The sequence below is a fragment of the Gracilinanus agilis genome, chromosome 3 (genome assembly GCF_016433145.1).
Source record: "Gracilinanus agilis isolate LMUSP501 chromosome 3, AgileGrace, whole genome shotgun sequence".
NCBI lineage: Eukaryota > Metazoa > Chordata > Mammalia > Didelphimorphia > Didelphidae > Gracilinanus > Gracilinanus agilis.
The window spans coordinates 253200882-253227873 of record NC_058132.1 but is presented as its reverse complement, the minus strand read 5'-3'; the positions used below and the strand labels follow the sequence as shown (position 1 = coordinate 253227873).

The following is a 26992-nucleotide window of genomic DNA, read 5'->3' as shown; positions in this document are numbered from 1 at the left end:
TTGTGGCTTGGGAGATGCTTTTCAGGAACTACTTAGACTAGATGACCTATCCAACTGAAATTTTGAGTTTGTATATAATTTTCTCTTGTAGGAACAAATTTTAGTGTTTTATCTCATTTAATCACCCCCACTTAAGATTTAATATAACTAATAAACATTTCAGTGATGATAAAAATGTGTATATAAATATTTAAAAAACCTTTTAAATTCCTTAAGTAGTTTCTTTTTATTCAATAAACAAAGACAAATATTTTGAGAAGTTGTAAACCTAAATTTATTCTTATGATGCAAAAATATGTAAGTATATCAATATATGCCCTAGTTAAAAATCATTCTTTACTGTGCGTATCTTTTCTGAGATTAGCAACTCTTTAATAACAAAACAATTAACTTAATCATAATAATTACTTTTCATTTATTGGTAACTATCTTGCTTATTTAAATGTGGAAAGATTTCATCTAATTGTCTTTTCATTGTTCTGTAACCTTTTCTACTTAGGATCGTAGAATTGTTGACTGTTAGAAGAAATGTAGTATAAGGGGTATGGGGTGGATCTAGTCTTAAAAGTTTCAGAGTCCAGAGTCTGAATATTGCCTGTAATATTTATGAACTATATACCCTAGGGCTAGTCATTTAACTTTTCTGGGAATGATTATTACTTGTAGTCACTGAGTTTTTGTGAAGAGTAAATGATAACAAATCTATAAATGTCAGTTATTACTATTGTTATTTTCATTCCTAATGTTACTGTGCAGAAAGCCACACTAGCCCCTTCTCATTTTACAGATGAGGACAGTGAAGACCAAAGAGGTAAAATGATTTGTCCATAATTTTAGAACAAGCCAGGAATAAAGCGGGACAAGAACTTATGTTACCCATTTCTTATAAAATATGAACACTATTAATGTTTTTGTTAAGGCACAATTAGCCAAGAGTTGGAGTATTGCCAAAAACTATTGTTGAGAATGGTACAGAGAACATGATATTGGAGACGAGATTCTTAGCTCTTTAGAAACTCATTTTTGATTGAACGAACATAAAACCTTCTATTAAATTTCTTTTTGCTTGTTTTATTTTTAGCATTTAAAAATAAACATTTCTTGTAGCTTAATAAATGTTTATTGATTTGTTGTTCAGGTGTTTATAAATGGAATAGCAATTTAAAACTTTTTATCGGGTGTCCCATTTTAGGCTTTGTATATATCTGAAGTATGGTTTACTTGTTAATATGCTTCTTTATGATTATTACTATTGATACTTTTTATTTTCTATACTAGATGTGAGCAAAGTCTGATAGTTTTATATGAATCTTAATATTACTACAATTAAAATTCAGTTATCAGTATTAATGGCCAGATAAACCTTCCATAGTTCAGGTTAATACTGATTTTGTAATAAAAAACTTACTAACATATTTGGGTTTTAGTACAATTAAAGAATTTAAGTTCTCCGGAATAATTTCCTATGTTTGGCCCTGAACCCATCTTTGTACATTTTATATCCTGAAACTTTGCTAAAATTGTTATTTCATGTATTTTTTAATTGATCCTTTAGGATTCTCCAAGCATACCATTATATTTTTTATAAAGAGTGAAAGTATTGTTTCCTCATTGCCTATTCTTATTGCTATAGCTAATTTTTCTAGAACAATATTGAATTATAGTGGTCATAATGGGCATCCTTGCTTCACTCCTGATCTTATTGGAAAGGCTTCTAGCTAATTCCCATTATAGATAATGCTTGTTGATACTTTTAGATATAGATTTTAGATCGATTTTAGATAGATACTACTTATTTTAAGTAAAGCTCCATTTATGCCTATACTTGCTAATATTTTTACTAGAAATGAGTGTGTATTTTGTCAAAACCTTTTTTTTACATCTATTGAGATAAACATATAGTTTTTGTTGGTTTTGTTATCGTTATGATCAATTATGCTGAGTTTTCCTAATTATTGAAATCAGCTCTGCATTCCCAGTACAAATCTCACCTACTCATAGTGTATTATTTTTGTGATATAGTGCTGTAATCTCCTTGCTAGTATCTTGTTTAAAATTTTCTCATCAGTATTCATTAGGGAAAATGGTTTACAGTTTTATTTCTCTGTTTTTGCTCTTCTAGGTATAGTTATCAGCACCATATTTGTGTTGAAAAAGAAATTTGAACATTCTTTGCCTATTTTTCCAAATAGCTTATATGATATTATAATTAATTGTTCTTTAAGTGTTTGGTAGCATTTACTTGTTTATTTAGGATATTTTTCCATTGTTACGCCCTTCATGTTCTTTTCCCTCCTCTCTTCCCTCCCCACTCCAGAGGTGACAAGCAATTCCACTGGGTTATACATTTTTCATTGTTCAAAACTTATTTCTATATTATTCATATTTGCAGTAGAGTGATCTTTTAACACCAACACCCCAATCATATCCCCATTGAACCACATGATCGATCATATGTTTTTCTTCAGCGTTTCTATTCCCACAGTTCTTTCTCTGGATGTGGATAGCGTTCTTTCTCATAAGGTCCTCTTGATTGTCGTGGATCATTGTATTGGGTAGCATTCACTTGTAAAAAGGTTTGGTCCTGGGAATTTTTTCTTAGGGAGCTCGTTTATAGCTTGTCCTTTTTCTAAGGTATGGTTATTTAGGCATTCTCTTTCTTCTGTTAATCTCAACAATTTTTTATTTTTATAAATAGTCATCTATTTCACCTGGGTGGTCAGATTTACTGACACATAATTGGGCAAAATAGCTCTCAGTCTAGCAATTTCATCTTCATTGGTGGAGAATTCACCCTTTTCATTTTGGTAATTGTTTTTTTCCTTTCTTTTCTTGAATTCTACTAACCAGTGGTTTAAATAATTCTTTAAATATGGTCATGAAAGGATTGTCAAATAGCTGTTGTTAAGGTTTTTTTTTCCTCCTATAAATTTTAGGTATAAAATCATTGTTTTCTTGTATTTAATCCTTTTTTCTATGACTGAAAATGTATATATTTTTACACAAAATAATTTAATGTACATTTTTAGAAGCATAGCGCCTTTTTATTTCCCCCACCCCCTTTTTTAAGGTTTTCAATTTTTCTTGGTAGAGCCTTGGAAGATCTCACTCATATGCTTCTGTGACCTTATCACTGAGATAGATGCTTTGTTTATAGTCTGTAATCAAGTAAAATGTAGAAGAGGAAGCTTTGTAATTTCAAAGTAGTTTTTTATAGAATATTTTAACTTAAAAATGACTTAGTAATTATGGATTATAAGAACAATATTTTAGTACAAATCCAGTTATGCTTGGGCAATTTTTTTGTTTTATTCTGAACTCTTACTCCCCTCAGCAAAGATTTGAGAAATTGTTGAATTTGTTGAGGAAGGGGATAGAATATGCATTACTCTGCAAATTCTTCTAGGCTGGTTTTCCATTGTATTTGTTTTTGTTTGGTTTAAAATATGAATTTGGAGAAAATCTACTAATAGAGATATAATTTTTCTTTGGGTTTTCTGCTGTCCATACCAGTTATTCTATTTACTAAGTTTATTTGTGTTTACAAGTTAGACATAAGGGGGCAGGTAGGTGGATTGAGAGCCAGGCCTGGAGATGGGAGGTTCTGGGTTAAAATTTGGCCGGAAACACTTCCTTACTGTGTAATTCTGGGCAAGTTACTTAATCCCTGTTTTCTAGTTCTCACAGTATTGATTCTAAGATGAAAGGTAAAGGTTTAAAAAAGGTTAGAATATTTCTCTGATTTTAATGACAATTAAAATATTTTAGGTCTTGGAGAAAATGCTTGTGCAAAGAAAAGTCATGAAAAGTACCTGATAGCTTTGAAGGGCTCTGGATTGGCATTTCCTGAGGATAAACTTACGTGTGGCATGCAGGACCAGGCTGCTGGCACTAGCTCTCTGGCAGTTCCAGGTTTGTATAGAAAAATATTTTTGAATATTATATTTTAAAAAAAGAATAACATTTCTTAAGTTTGTTTATTCTTGAAGGATAGTTACTTTGCTAATGAAACAATGAAATCCTTTGCAAGAATACTGGTAAAAATGTAATGGTTTATAGATGGGACTAAATCAAAGCTAAAGGAAAGAATGCAGTTTTCATTATTGAAACTATTTTTAGCACTTTAGATCTAGTTTCTTACTCTTGAAATAAATATTCAGTAAGCTAAACCCTTAGCACATAAGAAGTGGTAGCCAATGGGAAGTTGTTCTTTCATCATGAAACTTCATTCCTTTAATTGAGATTTTCATTAGAGATTTACTGTTGAAATAGAAACCAGCTAAATCCAAATGTTTTCAAGATGTGAAGTCTGCCAGAGCAACTTTAGCAACAGAGTCTAATAGAGTAATAGGTCTCAAAGTAGTTTTAAGGTAAAACAACATATGAACAACCTTGAAGAAAAACTTCTTTTTCTTTTTCAAAAGGTTTTGCAGGTGCTACAGGAACATCAGGACAAGTAGATTCTTCAGATGAGGTGAGGCTTTAAAGTTGTCCTTTCCTTCTTCCAAGAGAATTGTGGATTTTAGGGTTTTGAAGAGGTCTTGGAAACAGGGTTGGGTTAGAGCCAGATCAAATCTTTTATTGATTTTCTAGACATAAGAAAGTGTTTATAAGGCAGATTAAACTTTAAAGTATCCTGCTTCACATTTTCCCCTCCAGAATAGCTAGCCAGTTCTTAAACATTAACCAGCACACTGCTATTTGAGATGATATAGTCTAAGCCCTTTATGACTTTACAGATAAGGAAACTGAGGCTTGGAGAGGTTAAATAAGCTCATCCAAATTTATACAACTAGTTAGGGATAATGAACAGGACTAGACTTCTGACCTTCAGGTTCTGTTCACTGTTACATTGTCTTTTTCTAAAAGAGAGATAGATCTTTATTTTATTTTCAAATATAATTTCCTTATTTCCTTTCCTCTTTTTTTAAAAAAAACATTTATTAATATTCATTTTTAACATGGTTACATGATTCATGCTCCTCCTTTCCCCTTCGCCCCGCGCACTCCCCCCACCCATGGCCGATGCACATTTCCACTAGTTTTGTCATGTGTCCTTGATCAAGACCAATTTCCAAATTGTTGGTAGTTGCATTGGTGTGGTAGTTTTGAGTCCACACCCTCAATCATGTCCACCCCGACCCATGCGTTCAAGCAGTTGTTTTTCTTACATGTTTCCTCTCCTGCAGTCCTTCCTCTGAATGTGGGTAGTGTTCTTTACCATAAATCCCTCAGAATTGTCCTGGGTCATTGTATTGCTGCTGGTACAGAGGTCCATTATTTCCTTTCCTCTTTTATATATTTTTATTTCTCAAATTTGTCATCCTAGCTTCTAATTCTCTGGCCCTGGGTTGTCTCTTTCCAGCCTACCCCTTGGAATATCTGCTTCCAGGAATAGGTTTCCCATTTTATTGTCTTTAAAAAAAAGTATATGTCTTCTAGTTTATTTTGGTAATATTCTTATGTGAAGGAAATTTTGCATTTTAAAATGTAGTGACTATAAGGTAAAACAGGGCAGTAGTATGTGCTTAATAAATATACATTGATTGAACTGATAAGGCTTTTTGGGTCTTTTATATTGATAAGTATTTTATTTTATTTAAATTTTATTTAAAATTTTTTTCATGATTACATGATTCTTGTTATCTCTGTTGCTTCTGCCCTTCCTCCTCCCAAAGTTGATAAGCAGTTTCACTGGGTTATACATATATTATCACTAAATCCTATTTCTATATTATTCATTTTTGTAATAATCTTTTAAAATCAAAACCCTAAATCATGCACCCATATAAACGAATGATAAATCATATGTTTTCTTCTGGATTTCTACTTCCTCGGTTGTTTCTCTAGATGTGGATAGAATTCTTTCTCATAAGTCTCTCATAGTTGTGCTAGATCATTGCATTGCTTTTAATAGCAGAGTCAATTATATTTGATCGTCCCACAGTGTTTCAGTTACTGTGTATAATGTTCTGCTTATTTCATTCCGCATCAGTTCATGTAGGTCTTTCCACCTCTTATAGAAATCAAGCAGTTCATCATTCCTTATAGCACATTAGTATTCCATCACTGTCATATACTACAATTTGTTCAGCCATTCCCCAACTGAGGGACACTCCCTTATTTTCCAATTTTTTGACACCACAAAAAGCACAGCTATAAATACTTTTCTACAAACAGAATCTTTCCCATTTTTTTTTATCTCTTTGGGATACCAACCTAGTACTGGTATTGCTGGATCAAAAGGCATGCATTCTTTAAAAACCCTTTGGGCATAATTCCAAATTGCCTTCCAGAATGGTTGGATCAATTCACAACTCCACCAGCAATGCATTAGTATCACAATTTTGCCACATCCCCTTCAATATTTATTATTTTTCTTTACTGTCATATTGGTCGCTCTGTTAGTTATAGGGTGGTACCTCAGAATTGTTTTGACTTGTATTTCTCTAATCAGGAGCAATTTAAATAAAACATTTTATCATATGATTATTGATAGTTTTTATTTCTTCATCTGAAAACTGCCTATTCATATCCCTTGACCATTTACCAAATGGGGAATGATTTGATTTCATATAAATTTGACTTAGTTCTTTGTATATTTGAGAAATTAGACATTTGTCAAAGAATTTTGTTACAGAATCCCCCACCCCACCCCGAGTTTGTTGCTTCCTATCTAATCTTGGTTACATTGGTTTTGTTTGTACAAAACCTTTTAAATTTAATATAATCAAAATTATTCATTTTAAATCTTGTACTGTTCTCTGTTTTTTGCTTGGTCTTAAATTCTTTCCTTCACCATAGATCTGACAGGTATACTATTTCATGTTCACTTAATTTATTATAATATCATTCTTTATGTTTAAATCATATACCCATTTTGAACTCATGTTGGTATAGGGTGTGAAATAATGATCTAAATCTAATTTTTACCATACTGTTTTCCAATTTTCCAAGCAGTTTTTTTTTTGTCAAATAGTGGGTTCTTATCTAAAATCTTGGATCTTTGGGTTTATTGAACACAAGATTGCTAAGATTATTTTTCCTTAGTCTATTCCATTGTTCTACCCTTCTATCTCTTAGCCAGTACCAGATTGTTTTCATGATCATTGATTTATAGTACAATTTAGGATCTAGTACTACTAGACCACCATCCTTCACATTTTTTTTCATTAGTTCCCTTGATATTCTTGATCTTTTGTTCTTCCAGATGAGTTTTGTTATTTTTTCTAGTTCTCTAAAATAGTTTTTTGTTAGTTTGATAAGTATGGCACTGAATAAGTAAATTAATTTGGGTAGGATGGTCGTTTTTATTATATTAGCTTGTCCTACCCATGAGCAATCAATGTTTTTCCAGTTACTTAGATCTAGTTTTATTTGTGTGGAAAGTGTTTTGTAATTGTGTTCACATAATTCCTGTTTTTGTCTGGGCAGATAGCTTCCCAAATATTTTATATTATCTAGAGTGATTTTATTTTATTTTTTCTAGAGTGATTTTAAATGGAGTTTCTCTTTTGAACTCTTGCTGCTGACTTTTGTTGGAAATATATAGAAATGCTGATGATTTATCTGGGTTTATTTTGTATCTTGCAACTTTGCTAAAGTTTTTGCTTATTTCCACTAGCTTTATAGTTGATTTTCTAGTATTCTCTAAGTATATCATCATATCATCTGTAAAGAGTGATAGTTTAGTTTTCTCATTGCCTACTTTAATTCTTTCAATTTTTTTTTCTTTTTCTTCTCGAATTGTTACAGCTAGCATTTCTAGTATAATATTAAATAATGGTGGTGATAATGAACATCCTTGCTTCACTCTTAATCTTATTGGGAAGGCTTGTAACTCATCCCCATTGCAAATGATACCTGCTGATGGTTTTAAATAAATACTACTTATTATTTTAAGGAAAGGCCTTTTTATTCTTATACTTTCTAGTGCTTTCAATAGTAATGAGTGTTGTATTTTGTCAAAGGCTTTTTCTGGATCTATTGAGATAATCGTGTGATTTCTGTTAGCTTGATTATTGATATGGTCAATTATGTAGATAGTTTTTCTAATATTAAAACAGCCTTGCATTCCTAGTATAAATCTCACCTGGTCATAGTAAATAATACTTGTGATAATTTGCTGTAGTTTCTTTGCTGGTATGCTTTTTGAGTTTTATCACCAACTTCATTATGTTTTAGTCACATTTCATCAACTAAGAATTAGAAAATTTTAATATAGTAAAAAGTAGTGTATTGAAATAATTTCTAAGTCTTCTAAAGCTTATAAATAGCTTGTGGTACTAATTTATTCTGCTTGTACTAAATATATGAAACAGCATATGTTTAAAACCCAAATATTCCTCTTAAAATTTAGGGGTGAAATTTAATATAAAATTTTAAATCATACCTAGTAATTTCACTGCAGATTAGGTTTATTGAAAACAGAAGTTTAAAATATGAAATTCTAAAAGAAGGTATCTTAATTTTATATAAGTACTTCCAACATTGTTAAAATTTGCAATTTTCACAAATGGATGATTTTTTTGTTTGAGAAATTTAATAAATGACTTTGTTTAGAGACTTAATTTAATAATTCTTTTCTTAAGATATTTCCTGTTTAGAGGCATCTATTTAAATTAAAAATGCTTTAGTCTTGCATGATTTTATTGAAGCCTTATTTTAGATGAGCTACTCTTTTAATTATTTCTATAATTTTTGGAGCTTCCTTTTTCATTATTTATATAGTCTACTAAAAGGTCTAATTATTTCTACTTTACACTTTGTTATTAAAATGAGACAAATTATTTGGCAGTATATTAACAAAGTAACCAAAATGTCAATACCCATCGACTCAGAAATTCCATTGCTAGGCAAGCATATACTTCAAAGAGATTAGTGATAAAAAGAAAGTTCCTGCATACATTACAATGTTTATATCACCAGTTTTTGTAATAACCAGTCATTGCAAACCAAGCCAGTTTTCATCAGTTTGGTAATGCCTTAAAAAATTGTAGTGTGTTATCCGATGAAATATTATCATGCTGTAAGAAACAATGGATTTGATGAATAGAAAAATGTTGGAAGATTTACAAAGTAGAGGAAACAGAACTGGCAAGCAGTGTATACAGTGATTACAGCAATTTAAATGTAAAGACTACCATCAACAAAATAATTGAAACAGAATGCTGTGAAATTTTTACAGTCAAGCTGGTCTTCAAAGAAGAGATTAAGAAGATACTTCTCCTTGCTTCTTTGCATTGATATGGGTCTATGAGTATGGAACTGTCAAGACTTTTTTAATGTGTTGGTTAGCTTTCTAAAATTTATTTATTTATTCATTTAGAATATCTTTCCATGCTTACATGATTCATGTTGTTTCCTTCCCTGCTTCCCTCCCCCCTTCCAGAGCTGATGAGTAATTCCACTGGGTTTTACATGTATTGTTGTTCAAAACCTATTTCCATATTATTCATATTTGCAAAAAATTTAAAGCAAAAATCCCCAATCATGTACTAATTAAACCATGTGATCAATTATGTTTCTCTTCTGCATTTCTACTCCCACAATTCTTTCTCTGGATGTAGATAGCATCTTTCTAGTAAGTCCATCAGGATTGTCCTGGGTCATTGCATTGCTACTGGTAAAAGAAGTCCATTACATTTGATTATGCCACAGTGTTTCATTTTCTGTGTACAGTGTTCTCCTGGTTCTGCTCCTTTCACTTTGCATCAATTCCTGGAGGTCTTTCCATTTCACATGGAAATCCTCCAGTTCATCATTCCTTTCAGCACAATATTCCATCACCAACAGATACCACAATTTGTTCAACCTTTCCCCAATTGATGGACACCCCCTCATTTTCCAATTTTTTGCCACCACAAAGAGAGCCGCTATGAATAATTTTGTACAAGTTTTTTTCCTTATTATCTCTTTGGGGTACAAACCTAGCAGTGGTATGGCTGGATCAAAGGGCATGCATTCTTTTAAAGCTCTTTGGGCATAGTTCCAAATTGCCTTCCAGAAGGGTTGGACCAATTCACAACTCCACCAGCAGTGTATTAGTGTCCCAATTTTGCCACATTCCCTCCAACATTTATCACTTTCCTTTGTTGTCATATTGGCCAATCTGCTAGGTGTGAGGTGGTACCTCAGAGTTATTTTAATTTGCATTTTCCTAATCTGGAGGGATTTAGAACACTTTTTCATGTGCTTATTGATAGTTTTTATTTCATCCTGTGAAAACGGCCTATTCGTGTCCATTGACCATTTGTCGACTGGGGTCAGGTACACTATTCTATGTTCACCTAATTTACTTATAATTTATCTTTTTATAATGTTGGTTAGTTTTAATGAACTTTTTTCCCCACTTTTTTATCCTTTGGCTCTCTTAGAAGGACTGTGGGGAGGGATGTGTTGAGAAATGAAGGTACTGTAAAATAAAAAATAAAATTTATTACCCCAAAAAGGGGGAAAAAAAGAACTGGATTGTTTTTTCTTCCTGATTGAAAGGTAAATCTTAAAGTACTGTAATGACAGATGGCAAAGCCTATATGATTACATAAAATATGATTACAAAAAAATTCAATTTCCCATTTTCTTTTTTAAGGTTTTTTTTTGGGGGCAGAGATAAATGAAAAATGAGAATTTCATCTGTTACTAGGGTGACAATATAGACTTCAATTGTGATAAGACTCAATTAGGGCTGGATAGTTGTGGCTATGTAGTCACTTCTTTTTACCAAACCTGTATAAACTATAAGGAACTGTTTCATTGTTATTGATCTCAGAAGAGTTTTAATAGGCAATTTAATAATTACAATAATCATTTAGAATATTGGTGTGTTAAAAGAATTAAAAAATTGCCATATAGTTGTGGGAAAGAATTATAGTATTTGTAATCTCCATAATACTGATTGTCTGACATTTTGCATCATAAGTTTTCTAGATGCACCACAGTATTTTAAGATTGACTATTTAAAAAACAAGCCTTGGCACACACCCAGATTTATTTTTATGAATGATAATTCTGGTATTGGAAAAGTGTTTTGATATCTTTGTTTTCTCTCTTCCTCTGGATGAAGTAGAATCACTTCTATCTAATTGTTTTGTATGCTTCTGTAGACCTCATGGACTAGAGCTTTTGTGGCTTTTAAATCCCAGGGGAGTTTTTAGTTGCCTTCACAACATCACAGGAGCAAATGATTTTATCCTTGGAGACTAGTGGCAGCCCTTCCCCTCGGGAATTTTGAAAGCTATGCTAGAAGCAGAAATCAGGTGGTTACAGTGATAATGAAGTGTGATCTCTTTTCTTTGTCCTCTTATTTCTCTATCCAGTGTCCTTATCCTGTTGTCTTTTTTATGCTTCGGTCCATGTTACCATATGTCCTCATATTACCACAGCCTCTATATCCCTGTACTTCATACTGTTCCTGGTATTTCCTTTTATCCTTTTTTGATTCTGCTTTATCTTTACCAGCATTGAACACCTTTTACTTGATTACACTTCAGTTACATGTCTATATGAAGAACAAATACTTTTTTATAATGACAGTTTTTTTAGACTTTTCTCAAATTCCTTTTCTCATATGACTCATGATGGTCACATTTACATATATAACCATGCCTATAAAGACCAAATAAGATATACCTTTTCAATCAGTGATTCTTAACTTTTTTTGTTGTCATTGACCTCTTTGGCATTTTGGTGAAAACTAAGGACCCCATCCTCAGAATAATGTTTTAAAATGCATAAAAGAAAAATACAAAGGTTTAAAAAGGATACCACTCATATTTAAATATACTTATCAAAATACTTTTTAAAAAAGTTCATGAACCCCAGATCAAGAACCTCTTTAGTATTAATTATTATTTTTTTAATTTTTAAATTTTAAAATTAAAAAAAAAATTTTAACCCTTAACTTCTGTGTATTGGCTCCTTGGTGGAAGAGTGGTAAGGGTGGGCAATGAGGGTCAAGTGACTTGCCCGAGGTCACACAGTTGGGAAGTGTCTGAGGCTGGATTTGAACCTAGGACTTCCTGTCTCTAGGCCTGGCTCTCAATCCACTGAGCTACCCAGCTGCCCCCTTTAGTATTAATTCTTAATGGTTATGAAGAGAAAGATTTATTTCTTTATCATTTCTCATGGACTGAGATTGTTTATTAAAATTCATTAGTGTCCAATGTTTTTAGTGGTATTTACATTTTTATAGTCTATAATGCTTAGTTCTGCTTATACTTCATACAGCTTGTTTCAAATTTCTCTGAATTTCTAATACTTGTATTCAATTATATATTATATGTGTTAAGCTATTCCTCATTTAATGAACACTCATTGTTATTCTAATATTCCATTTTTCTACTATAAAAAGGACTACTATGAAGAGTTTATTATATAATACTTTCCTTTTCTCTCTTTAATTTTTTTCTTTTGAGGATATATGCCCAATAGTGGGGGGTGCTTTGTGAACCATTTAGTGATTTTTTTTTTTGCACTATTCCAGATTGCTTCCTGGAATGGTTAGATAAGTCCTCAGTATATCAGTTTGCCAGCCTTCCCATCTCTCCTCCCCACTCCCACCCAGCATTAACCATTTCTCTTTTTATCAGCTTTGACAGTTTTCTGGGTATGAGGTAAAATCTTAGAGTTTTTGTATTTCCTATTTCTTCAGTGATTAATTCGAAACAGTCTTCTCTACTGTGGTTGATAATTTGCTCTTCTAAAAAATTTTTATTTCCTTCAAGCATTTAGAGGTCTATAATCTTATGATCTCTTTTGGAATTACTTTTTGGGTTATAGGTTTCTATCACTTCCTCATATATTTTGGATGCCAACCAATTTTTTTGGGACCAATCTATAGATTTATTGATTGAAGAAACTAACCCTGAGGTAGTGTAAGGGTGAAAAAGAGGTTTTATGGGTTCAATATATTAAAGATGGTGGCCAGAGGATTGAACTATTATTAATCCTCAATTAAGAATAATCTCAGATCAAAATTGACTTTTATGGAAATTTATTTACATAAGAAGAGAAAGAGGAAGTATGGAGATAAGAATCTATCCCACTGATTAGTCCAGGTAGATTTTAACCCTCAGTGGAGGGTTAAAGGGCATGAAGCTTGGAGGTGAATGGAGCAAACTTCATTCACAGAGTCTATAAAAGGAAGTTTCTTAATAGAAGTTCAGGAAGTTTCAGTCTTTAAACTCACCACGTGGAACAGTTTTGGTCATGAACCAGCAAAGCTCCCTCAGGTCCCCTTCACCAAACCAGCAGCAGCCTCACTCACTCAACTTCCTCTTTTAATAGGGGTCACGTATGTCACTTCCAGTGCCTTCCCCTAGCCTGCGTGTCCAATCACAATAGAGGTTTTCTCATAGAAAGTGTAGGGGGCGGTCCGTTGATTCTGATTGTTACTCACTCTAGCACATGTGGGTTAGGACCTCTCAGAATTGGAAGGTGCTCATGCCTAACAATGCAAGATAGTACCTCATCTGTAAATGATAGTTTTGGAGAGCTTCTAGGGACCACTATCTTGCCCTCTGTTACAAAGCTAGATTTTTAATAGAAATAATCATGTTTAAATGGCAGAATTGGCCACATGGAAAAAAAGTGGTACAAAAATTAACAAGGAAAAGAATTCTTTAAAAAGTAGAATTGACCAAATGAAAAAGGAGGTGCAAAAGCTCACTTAAGATTATGCCTTAAAAATTAGACTTGGGCAAATGGAAGCTAATGATGCCATGAGACATCAAGAAACAATCAGACAAAGTCATAAGAATGAAAAAAATAAAATATTTCATTTGAATAACAGCTAACTTGGGTAATAAATCCAGAAAAGTTAATCTAAAAATTATTGGACTACCTGAAAGTAATCAGAAGAAGAGTTTATACATCGTCTTCCAAGAAATTATTAAGGAATTCTGCCCTGATATTTTTTGTAAACCTTTACCTTCTGTCTCAGGATCAATATTAAGTATTAGTTCCAAGACAGAAGAGTGGTAAGGGTAAGACAGTTGGGGTTAAGTGACTTACCTAGGACCATATGGCTTGGAAGTGTCTGAGGCCAGATTTGAACCTAGGATCTAGGCCTGACTCTCTGTCTGCTGAACCACCTAGCTGCCCTACTACCCTGATATTCTAGAATCAGAAGATAAAATAGAAATGGAAAGAATCCACCAATTACTACCTCAAAGAGATCTGAAAAGATTAACTTTCAGGAATATTGTAGCCAAATTCCAGAACTTCCAGGTCAAGAAGAAAATACTATAAGCCACTAAAAGTAAACAATTCACATATTGTGAAGCCATAGGCAGAATAACACAAGATTTAGCAGCTTCTATATTAAAGGATCAGGGGGCCTAGAATATGACATTCCAGAGGACAAAAATGGTAGGACTTCAACCAAGTATCACCCAGCAAAACAGAACATAATCCTTCCAAGAGAAAATGAATTTTCAATGAAATAGAGGACTTTCAAACACTACTGATGAAAAGACCAGAGCTGAATGAAAAATCTGACTCAAATTGCAAGACTCAAGAGAAGCTGAAATAGGTAAGAGGAAAGACAGATCAAAAGACATTCAATAGGAGCAGCTGGGTAGCTCAGTGAATTGAGAGCCAGGCCTAGAGAGGGGAGGTCCTAGGTTCAAATCTGGCCTCAGGCACTTCCTGGCTGTGTGACCCTGGGCAAGTCACTTAACCCCCATTGCCTAGTCCTTACCACTCTTCTGCCTTGGAGCCAATACACAGTATTGACTCCAAGATGGAAGATAAGTGCTTTAAAAAAACAAACAAAAAAACACAAAAGACATTCAATAAAGTTAAACTGTGTACATCCCTACATGGGAAGATGATTTTTGTAACTTCTAAGACCTTTATCATTTTTACTTCTATTAGAAGTTATTTTTGTAGATAGAGGGTAAGGATGTGAGTTGAATATGATTGGATGATGTCTAAGAAAAAATAAAATTAAGGAGATAATAAAGAGGAATGCATTGAGAGAAAGGGTAAGGGAGAAACAGAATGAGGCAAATTTTGTCACAAAAGAGGCATTAAAAATCTTTTACAGTGGAAGGGAAGGTGGGGAAGGGAACACTTGAACTTTACTCTCATCAAAATTGGCTCAAAGAGGGAAGAAACTGAGTATAGAAATCTTGGCTTACCCTACAGGTATATAGGAGGAGGAGGAGATAAGAGAAGAGGGGATGAAGCTGATAGAAAAGAGGGCAAATTGGGGGATGTGGTGGTCAGAAGCTAAACACTTTTGAGGGCAGACAGAATGAAAGGAGAGAGAAAAGGATAAACGCATGGTGGAGAATAGGATGGAGAGTAATACATAGTAATCATAGTGGTGAAAAAATTTATTACAAGCCTCTCTAATAAAGGCCTCATAGAGATATGAGTTGAATGAATAAACATACAAGTCATTCCCTAATTGAAATATGATTAAAGGATATCAACAGGTAGTTCTCAGATAAAATAGTTAAAATTTTCTCCTTTCATGTGAAAAAATGTTCTAGATAACTGTTGGAGAAATATAAATTAAAACAGCTTTGAGGTGTCACCCCACACTTAACAGATTGGTTATTATGACAGAAAAATAAAATGAGAAATCTTGAAGGTGATGTGGAAGATTGAGACACTAATGCACTGTTGGGGGAATTGTGAACTGATTTACTCATTTTGGAGAGCAGTTTGGACCTTTGCCTAAAGGGCTATAAAACTATACCTTTGACCCAGCAGTATCATTGTTAGGTTTGTATCTCAAAGAGTTAAAAAACAAATAGAGGAAGGACCTACATGTAGAAAAATATTTAAAGCAGCTCTTTTTGTGGTAGCAAAAAATTGGAAAGTGAGAGGATATCCCACAATTGGGGGATGATTGAGTAGGTTATAGTATAGGATTGTAATGGAATACTGTAATGTACTGTAAGAAATGATGAGCAAGAGGAGCTCAGAAAAGTTTGTTAAGACTTCCATGAACTGAAGTCGAATGAAGTAAGTAGAACCAGGAGAACATTGTCCATAGTGACAGCAATACTGTAAGATGAACAACTATGAATAATTCAAGTATTCTCAGCAATACAATGATTGATAACAGTCTCAAAGAATTCTAGAGAAAGAACTGATTTAGTTTTATTCTAGACCAAAACAAACTTTTTTCGATTTCTTAAGTTTTTGTTTGAGTTTCCTTCTACAAAAGGATTATTATGAAAAAATGTTTTATGTGCTTGTACATGTAAAAGTTATATCAATTTGCTTACCATTTCAGTGGGGGGGGGAAGAGTAGAGGGAGAGGGAAAGAATTTGAGACACAAAATTTCTTTAAATATATTGGCAACTTTTTACATATAATTGGGGAAAAAATAAAAAAGAAATAACCATTCTGATATATTCTCTGTTGAGTCTTAAATTTTCTCTTCCCCACTCTCCCTACCCTCCTACCACTTGGACTGAGATAGTAAGCAATCTGTTATAAATTTTTCATGTATGTTGTCTATTATTTTTTCCCTTTATCAAAGTAGAAATAGTGTTACATAATCACTATTTATTACTCTCACCAGGGAGCTGTTTATAAAAACATGGTTCATTTTTATGATTTCTACTGCCTTTCTTGATGGAGTTCTAAGTCATAAACCCTTTTAAAAAACTTCTTCAGAGGGATATTTATTGACAAGGTATAGCAAGAACAGAAGTTACAAAAGCTAACACTACTTCTTCCTCACCCATTACCTCTGCCTGGTGAAGAGAGTTATATTACCTTGAAGTAGTTGCTATAAATAACGCATATACCCAACCAATTCAATTCTGGATGTGGCACAGAGTCACTGTTACTCCTTGGTTGCTTTTAGTCCACTGCTTTGCTGGGACAAGCAGTTCATTAGAGACTTGCTGCTCACCAGGTTTGACTATTTAAAAATCAATCATGGATTCCAGTTCTTAGCAGCTGATCCTTTGACCTTTTGAAGATTGTAGCCAGCTCCCAATACTCCTTCACTTAAGAGCTTGAAAGAACAAAAGTGGAGGCAAAAGAATAGAGAACCATAATCATAGATGTCTCTTCCCCACCCAGGGATTTATAATAAAAGCACAACTTCCTTATTTGAGAACTAGCCTGGCAGCAAAGGTTGGGTGGGAGAGGTGGGTTGTTCTACCTGGAGTCTTTTTCTGTCTTTCACTTCTTATGCAGTCCACCACAAGGGTTTCTCTTCCTTACAAAGTAATTGAGGTCTGTCTTTTTTCTTAGCAAGAATAAAAAGCTATGGTAACTACTTGTATTCTCTGCTCTGGAACACAATTTCTTGGCCACTTTTGATAAGTCTAGGTCATTATTTACTACTTAAATCTTTATTTTTAAACCCTTACCTGCCATCTTCGAATCAATACTTTGTATTGGTTCTAAGGCAAAAGAGCCTTAAGGGCTAGGCATTGGGGGTTAAGTGACTTGCCCAGAGTCACACAGCTAGGAAGTGTCTTCTTGTCTCTATGTCTTGCTTTCAATCCTCTGAGCCACCTAGCTGCCCCCTACTCCTTAAATCTTAAGATGGGTGGAGTTGTCCATAGGTGTCTTTACTCCCATTTTCAAGTAATGTGAGCTGTTTATTAAATACAAGGCACAAAAAGTTATAATAGAAATGTCATCTTGAGATACTGCCATTCTCTAAGTAGAAATTAGAGGGGTACTATAGCTTTAGGAAGTAATTTTAATTTGAAGATATACTCATTATCCCATCTACTTTTTTCAGAGAAAGTAGAGCTTTGTGTTTCTAAATATATTTTTCTTTTAGTTATTCCATACTATTTCTTCTAGTTGGGACTTTTAAGACTATATAACTGATGATCCTTTTCTTTTGAGTTTTCAGATATTTGAGTCTACAATCTTTCTCTGTCTGAAAATCATATTTAAGAAAAAATGATGCCTTCTGTTATACAAACATGCAGATGATTAAAAGATGAGCATTTTAACAGTTGATTATATGGTTGAAAAGTTTTACTGTGGAAACAATATGCATTATTTACCCTTTTGATTTTTATATATGAATTTTGATAAATTTTGACAGAATGGTGGTTGCCAGGAAGAAAACTGACTAGAAGATTATAATCTCATGTGACATTTGTATAAGAAATAGAGCAATTATGGATTTTGCTAACCATTTCAAATTTAACATTTGATATCTCACTATTGATATTGATTCATGTCCATGGTCATAAGAAATAAGCATCAGAATTTGAATTAGAATACATTTCCCCTGACTCTTCTGACACCAGAGCCAGTATTCTTTCCACTATATCTTATCCTGAATATAAAGATGAGTTATCCACAATATTCTTTTTTTTAATAGTTAAAAGAAGTAGTGTAATGCAATGGAAAGAAGTCTGAATTGAGAGTTAGAACCTATTTGAAAAGTGACTGTGATTTACTTGTGTAACTTTGAGCAAATTACCCTCCTTTGGGCCTCACTTTTCTTGTCTGTAAAATGAGAGAGCTGGATTCAATGGCCTCAGGGGATTCTTTCAGCTGTAAATTTATGATCATAAGTATACTTTCAGAACTTTAATTTTAAAAATGTGTTAGCATAACATTTGTTGGTAGACTGCAGATCTTGAAGTCAGAACTAAATTCAGGTTTTGATTTGAATTAGTTGTAGATTGTTAGATGAAACATATGAGCATCACTTATTGCACTTATAAAGCCAGGACAATAATATTTTTGCTTTCTTTCTCACAGGGTTGTTATGAGGCAAGTGCTTTTTTCACTATGAAGTACCTTATAAATGTAAGTTACTGTTTTTCTGTGGGAAGCTAAGTGGTGAAAGTGTATAGAATGCTGGATTTGGAATCAGAAAACTTTGAGTTCAGACTTACTGTGTAACCCTGAGCAAGTCACTTCACGTCTTTTTGCCTCAGTTTCCACATCTATGAAATGAGGATAGAAATGTAATAGCACCTACCTCTCAGAATTGTTGTGAGGATCAAATGAGGTAATACTTGAAAAGCACTTAGCAATTTCTTGGCACATAGTAGACTCTATATAAATGTTAGCTATTATTATATTAATGTAGCTAAATTTAGTTATTTCTTTGATGGTAAGGATTGTGCCATTTATCTTTATGCCCTCTTCCATGCTTTGTACATAATATATATTCAATATATATTTGTTGAATCAATAGATAATATTGGGGTACAGATAGATTATAGTTAATCGATGAGTAATAGATATGTGAATTTTTCTAAATATTTCAAAAAATATTCATATGTAGGCTGATTCTATAGTTAGAAAATGATACCAAGAGGCAAAAATTATTCTTTTTCTGGCATGAGGATATGGAAGTCTATTGCTCTTTCAATTATCTGAGAATTTGGGGAAAGAGGTGGGGGGGGGGCTGCAGAGATAGAAAAGAAAGAAAAATAGAGACACAAAGAGAAAGAAATTTAAATGAGAAATTTGTAAAGGGAATAATATGAAGATTTCTCTCTTCTTAAGACTTTCTAAAGTTATATTATAGAATATGTACCTTATTTAATGTTTGCTTGGTTTATGGATTGAGTGAAATTAAATAAATGATGGGATCTCTATAGTAGGCTATAGTTTCTTCTGTTGTAGTCTATTAGATTAAGTCTATAAGGTTTTTGTTTGTTTTTAATTTGGAAGGGAGGAAGGAAAGACTAGTGATAGGGTTGCAAAAAAAGCAGTAAGAACTGAAAGAGAAGAGGACTATTTAAACATTTTTAAAAATACACAGAAGAGTAAAGAATGAAGAACAGAAAAAAACAGAAGCAGAACAACTTTGGAAGTTACATTTTGAATTTATTTTATTTTGAAAGGAAAAACAAACTGTACATAATGGAGACTTGCAGTTATATAATATACATGTATATATAGTCCTCATTTTCTGTTCTATTTTGTATGTGAAAATGCTCATTATAGTTTGCATTTGCTAAGTTCAGATAAGAAAAAATTACTGCAAGTGATGCTATTTAACTAGAAATAGAGTAGGCTGTACACTGTGATTATGTAAATCTAACACTTCATTCAGATTAAAATGAGAAGACTTGGAAGAACTGGGCAACGAATTATTTACTATTATCTACTATTTTCTACTATTACTATTACTACTGCTGCTACTACTATTACTACTACAACATAGCTAACTTTTATATAGTGCTTTAAGGTTTGCAAAATGTTTTGCAAAATCCTGGGAAGTAGGCACTATTATTTTACAGATGTGTAAACTGAGACATAGATTAAGTGGCTCACCTGGGGTCATACAACTGTATAAGTGTCTGAGACTGGATTTGAACTCAGGTTTTCCTGACTCCAGGTCCAGTACTCTATCCATTGTGCCACTGAGCTATCTCTAAGGTAGGCAAAACTTTCATGAGAAAGATGGTGATAGTACTGCTATCATCTACTGTGGCCATGTTATATCAGTAATACTGTGTTCAGTGGGAAACACATTGTAGGAAAGACATTGATAAACTTAGAGAGAGGCCAGAGGAGGACAACTAGAATGGCTGAGTATCAACTCCTCAAGTTCATGCCATATGAAGGAATTGGGGACATTTAATTTAGAGCAGTGGTTCTCAAAAAAAAAATCACAACCAATTGTTTATAGAAGCAGATGAAAATTCTGCTGTTTTTATGTAAGCCAGACACTAATAATTTGGGAAAATATGCTATCCTCACCAGTTTTTTAAAAGAAATAGTTATTTTTCATAAAAATGTTACTTCTGTTAACAATGAGCTTATTGTTCTTTTAAAATAAAATTTAAAGTATCTTTCTAACATGATAAATATCAATAGATCTCACCTACATAAACAAAGTTTCTTTGACATCCTTGGTAATTTTTTAAGGGTATAGAGCTCCTCAGAAGAAAACGGTTGAGAACCACTGGTTTAGAGAGAATGGAAAGCTAATGGGGAGGGAAAATAAATAGCTGTCTCAAAATACTCAAAAGTCTTTTCTAAGGAAGAGAGATTAGATTTGTTGTTCTTTTCTTTTTTTTTTTTTTTTAATCTTAGAGGGCAGAATTAGAAACAGGGTGGAAATTGTAAAGTTATAAGTTTAGAGTTAAGGGAAGGAGGAACTTTCTAACATTCAAAGTTCTTTTAAAGTAGAATTGGCTCCCTTGGGACGTAGATTTACTCTCATGGGAGGTCTCACCACAAGCCATTTTCTTGTTTGCTTCTGTACTATAAACTGAACCTTTAGAAATTTGGCCTTGGAGGAACTAAGGCACTTAATTTAGGAACTCCCATATTGGGTCTGTGCTGGCCTCCAACTTAGGGCCATACCTCACTTTGGCCATCTTTTCATCAGGCTTGCTGGGAATATATATTCCCAGCCTCTTTTGTTTGCTCCTTTTATTCTAGGAAATTTAAGTCAGAATTATTGCTTCTGGAAAGAGTATGTCAGTCTATAACAGACTATACTGTTGTTCTATCCCTGGGACTTGACTTCTCTCACCAAAACATCATATGTGTCCTGTGCCACCCTCTCCATTGGATTTTAAGTTCCTTGTAGGCAAGGTTCCATTTGTACTTTTATCTCTAGCACTTAATTATGTGACTTATAGTTTTTTTTAAAATTTAAACATTTATTAATAATCATTTTTAACATGGTTACATGATTCATGCTCCTACTTTCCCCTTCACCCCCCGCACTCCCCCCACCCATTGCCGATGCACATTTCCACTAGTTTTGTCATGTTGACTTATAGTTTTATAAGTACCTCATAACTGTTATTTTCATTTACCCAGGACCAGATGATATCTTGTGGGCTGAGTTTTTTTACTCTATGTATTTTTTGGAATAAATAATAATTGTTACTTTCTACTCTGAAATTATATAATTCTATGAAATAATATGAAAGGAAAAGACAGCCTAGAGAAATGACATTCATTAATTTGTTGAACATTAACCATTTTTCTATTTGTATTTTTCCTATTTCTATTTTCTTTTAATATCGAGTTTTATTTGAACAGGTGTGCCTATGGCTTTTTTTTTTTTTTTTTCAATTTCATTCTTATGAGTAGCTATGCACACTTTTTTGGCTTGGCTGTCCCTAGTGTAATAGAATGTTATGCACTCAGCAGTGCTATTTATATATCAACATTCTTCAGAGTACTTCTTATTCCTTTTTTCTGAATAACCAGTATGAAACATGAGCAGTAGGATTTATTTTATAGAATTAAAAAGAAAAGAGATTAATAATGGCTCTTATCTATACTTTCCTTTTTTTTTTTTTTTTTGCATCTGAAACATAGACTTAACAGTATTACTAATTCTCCATTTTCCAGGTGAAAGTTTTTGTTTTGTTTTGTTTCAGCCTTGGATAGATAATCTGTGACAACTTATTTAAAAAATTCGAAGTGGCTTCCTCTTGTATTGCATATCCTCCATACTCTCAAAGTTAATCTGTAATTGTAGAAGTGTGTGTGTGTGTGTGTTCAGATAATGCAATTAGGACAAAATTTGGAAAGTAAATTGGCATGCTAATTGATAATATAGGGTATTCTAAAACTGGATAACATTTTTTCTTTAGATTAAATCCTGTTGTGGAAAGGATTATTTGTGAATAACTTTTTTCTCTTATCTTTTTGAGTGAGGTAATTGAAAGTTGATATCAGAAGATCTTCCACATTAATGCTAAATTCTAGAGATCTCAGAGAATAGTAGAGTCCTCAAATATTATATTGGAGGTAGAAAAAAAGTATTCAAATAACCTAATGATATTAATGAACTTAGTTCCATAGGGCATTGCGTTTGTAATATTTATTGTCAACAATATTGACTTCTCAATTGATCAGCAAGTATTTGAAACTGAAAATAGCAGAATTAGAGAATAAGTGTCAAGGGTTTCCTCTATTTGTCATCAAATATATTTATGTGGCTACTATTTTTAGGATTAAAAGTGTTTTAAACATGGTGTATCTTGAATAAGAAAAGAATAAAATGAAAAAGTAAACCATGAACCCAGTAAAATAGTTTGATTTAATTCATCTTCCTTAAACTTCCTAGTCTAGTATATCTGTTTTATAATATTTATGTTAATGTAACTCAACTGTACAGTGTATAATTTTTAGAGGCAACTTTTTAGAATAGAAACAATACTGGATCTGAAGTTAGAAGTCCTGTTCTCTACCACTTATTATCTTTACCTCCTTGAGTTTCCTTCTATATAAAATGAGGATAAAAATGATTATACTACTTAACTCCCAAGGGTAGTTGTGAGGCTCATATACAATGCCTTGCCCCTATAAGGCAGTTGTTTATTGAAAAAGGCTGCATAATGTGAGCTGTTCTTGCTTACTTTTTTTTTTAAAGTCCTTACCTTCTGTTTTAGAATTAATACTGTGTATTAGTTCCAAGGCAGAAGAGTAGTAAGGGCTAGGGTCACTCAGCTAGGAAGTGTCTGAAGCCAGATTTGAAACTAGGACTTCCTATCCCCAGACCTGGTATTCTATCTCCTGAGCCACCTAGCTGCCCCTTCTCGCTTATTTCAACATTTCATTTTCTTTTTTAGTTTGGCTTGCTACTTTGGTGCCTCTTATGCCTAAATCTTTTTGTTCCCTTCTCTTATGCTTCTTTTCCTGTTATTGCACTCATTCACTCTGGAGCTGAAGGAGCTGGGTTCCAATCACATTAATGACTCCTTTGACCTTGGGCAACTCATTCAGCCTCATGGAATCTATGTTTTCCCATTTGTTAAAATGATTGGGTTGGACTAGATGACTTCTGTGGTTCTTCTCAGTTTGATTTCTAGATCTGTTACCCTTCCTTTCTTATTCATTAGCTCTTTCATCTTCTGTCTTCTAGTTTGTCTGCCATATGGGCTATTTTTTTTTTACTTTCTCTTCATTCATTATTTTCCTCTCCTTTCCCCCATTTTTATCATTTCAGTCAGTCAACGATTTATTAAACATCTACCACATTCCTGGCACTTTGTTAAGTTCTGGGTATACAATGAAAATGACAGTCCCTGTACTCAAGGAGCTCACAGTTTAATTGAAGGGACAATATGCCAAAACTTTGTACATATAAGATATGTACAGGATAATTTGAGAATACTTAACAAAGGGAAGGCTTTCTTCTTATAAAACATGGAATTTTAGCTGGACCTTGAAGAAAGGTAGGAGAGGGAAATAAGGAGGGAGAAATAAAAATATTTCCAATTAGGAGATGGAATGTCTCCTAAAAGAAACTGCAAGGAAAGCATTGTCACTGAGTCATAAAGTGAAAGGGTGTGAAGAACTTTAAAGGCCAAAAAGGATTTCATATTTGTTACTGGAGGTGATAGGAAGCTGCTGCACTTTATGTCTTAGGGAACAAGTCAGAACTATGCTTTAAGATCACTTTGACAAGTGAGTGGAGCTAAGCATCAGGCTATTGCAATTGTCCACACATGAAGGTCTTTGGCAATATCAGAGGAGAGAAGGGAGCATATTTGAGAGAAACTACGAAGATAAAATTGATAGGCCTTGACAGCAGATTGAATATGGAGGATGAGACAAGAGAGTGAGGAGTTTAGGATGATATCTAGATTCTGAGCCTGGGTGACCAGAAAGTTGTGATACCCTTAACAGTAATTGGGAAATTTGGATGAGGGGAGAGTTTGGGAAGAAAGATAATTTAGTTTTGGATATGTTGAGTTTAAGATGTTTAAGGCATTCAGTTCAAGATACGTAATAGGTAGTTGGAGATAGAATTATGGAAGTTAAGAGAGGTTAAGACTAGATAAATACATCTGAGAATTATCAACATAGAGATGATAATTGAATCTATGTGATCTGATGAGACCAAGTGAGAAACTTAGGAAAAAGAAAGAAGAGGTCCCAGGACAGAGTCCTATGGGATATCATATTCACCATTAGCAGGCATGATCTGGATGAAGATCCGGCAAAGGAAACTATGAAGGAGCAGTCAGAAAGGTGGGAGAAGAACCAGGAGAAAGTAGTAGCATGAAAAACTACAGAGAAGAGAGACCATCAAGGAGAGGAGAGGGTGATAGTGTCAAAGGCTGCAGAGAAGTCCAGAAGGATAAGGATTGAGAAAAGTGTATTTGTTTTAGGAATTAAGAGATCTTGTTAACTCTGGAGTGAGCATTTTCAGTTGAATAATGAAACTGGAAGCCAATGTGAAGAAAGGATTTGGAAACACCTATTGTAAATGGTTTTTTCAAGGAGTTTAGCCAGAAAAAGGGAAAGAGAGATGAGACGATAGCTGGCAGAGATCAGTGGATCAGGTGAGGGGTTTTTGAGTATGTAGAGATCCTGGGAGTAGGGGTAAAGATGCGAGAGTAAATATTTTTTAAGCATCTACTGTGTACCAGGCATTCTGCTAAGTGCTTTACAAACATATCTCATTTTATCTAATAAAAATCTGGGATGTAGGTACTATTTTTTTTTTCAAATTTTTTAAACCCTTAACTTCTATGTATTTGGCTCCTCAGTGGAAGAGTTGTAAGGGTGGGCAATGGGGGTCAAGTGACTTGCCCAGGGTCACACAGCTGGGAAGTGTCTGAGGCCGGATTTGAACCTAAGACCTCTGGTCTCTAGGCCTGACTCTCAATCCACTGAGCTGCCCAGCTGCCCCCTAGGTGCTATTTTTATATACAATTTAGAGATGAGGGGATTATGGCAGACAGAGGTTAAGTGACTTGCCCAGGACCACATAGTTAGTGAGTATCTGAATCTGAACTCAGGTCTTTTGAGTCTAGGCTCAACACTGTATTTACTGTCCCCCTTAGCTGCCTCTTAACATCTGAGTGTGTTTGTAGACAGTAGGGAAATAGCCACTAGATAAGGAGAGATTGAAGATAAATGAGATGATAGAGGGTACAAACTCCTGGAGAAGATGGGATGGAATTGAATCAAGGAGGACTACCTAATTATGTGATAGAAGATAGTGGCAGTAGGCATCTGAGTGATCTGAAATGAAGAGGATGAAAAGGGAAACCTCAAACTGATGACCATTCCCCAGAGTTCTTAACCTATTTTTGTCTATAGTTCTCTCTCCCTCACTCTTCTTTGGTAGCCCATGGTTAACTTTCTGTGCTCTTTGTGAATGAGAGGCTTAGACTATTTAAAAAGCTATTTAGAAATTAACTTAATAATTTATCAAAGGACAGTTACAATTTTTAAAAAGTTTATATTAATACATTGTAAAAAATGTTAGCTTTATTATTTTCAAGACTGTACAGTAAGTCTGGCCAAGAAAGGAAGAAAAACAAGAGACTGGTGTTAGAGGGTTTTTTTTAACTCATTATTCAGTGAACATATAAAAATCATTTCTAATTACATAAAACCTTTCTAAACATATAAATCACAAAATAAAGCACATGAAAGTCCAGGAGCTAGTAGATATAAGCCAATAGATCTTCTTTAATACTAGAAATTAAAATAAAGATTATTTAATCAATATCTTTAGTATAAAGTAGTAGCAACTAATCAACTGTTCTTTATTTTACAAACAAAACTCAACAAGAAAACTATGCTATGAAGAGAAATTTTATTCAAAATAGGGTGTATAAATATTTAGCAGTCTGTCTTTAAAGACACAAAAATAATATGAATACAATTTCAAAACATTTCTTACCAAAATAAAGTAAGAACAACTATTTGAGAGATATTAATTTTGCTCATTTGGGAGGGGGCATACAAGTATAATTGAAATGACAATATTACTTACCTTAATGTGCAGATTTAGTGCCATGAAATCAAACTACCAAAAGGTTATTTTATGGAAGCAGGAAAAATAATTAAAAAATTAATCTGAAAGAATAAAAGTTAAAGAATCTCAATGGAAATAATTTTAAATGTTGAGAAGGATAATACTAGATCCCAAACTATACTACAAGACAGTAACAAATGAACGTAGCCTAATGCTTGATTAACCTAAAGCCCCCAGTTACTGGAATAAAGACTCCATTTTTTGATAAGAAAAAAAAACTGCTGGAAAAATTAGATTGCAGTCTAATGAATGAGGTTTAATCTCACATTTCAATAAGG

General features: G+C 33.4%; 1 protein-coding gene across 1 annotated transcript in view; it reads left to right on the top strand.

The window, feature by feature from the left end:
* The window catches only part of UBR3 (ubiquitin protein ligase E3 component n-recognin 3), a 255154-nt gene that overhangs the window by 46675 nt on the left and 181487 nt on the right, over nucleotides 1-26992 (top strand). Inside the window, 2 exon segments of the mRNA XM_044669094.1 lie at nucleotides 3769-3912; nucleotides 4425-4474. Coding sequence (XP_044525029.1) covers nucleotides 3769-3912; nucleotides 4425-4474 — 194 coding nt within the window.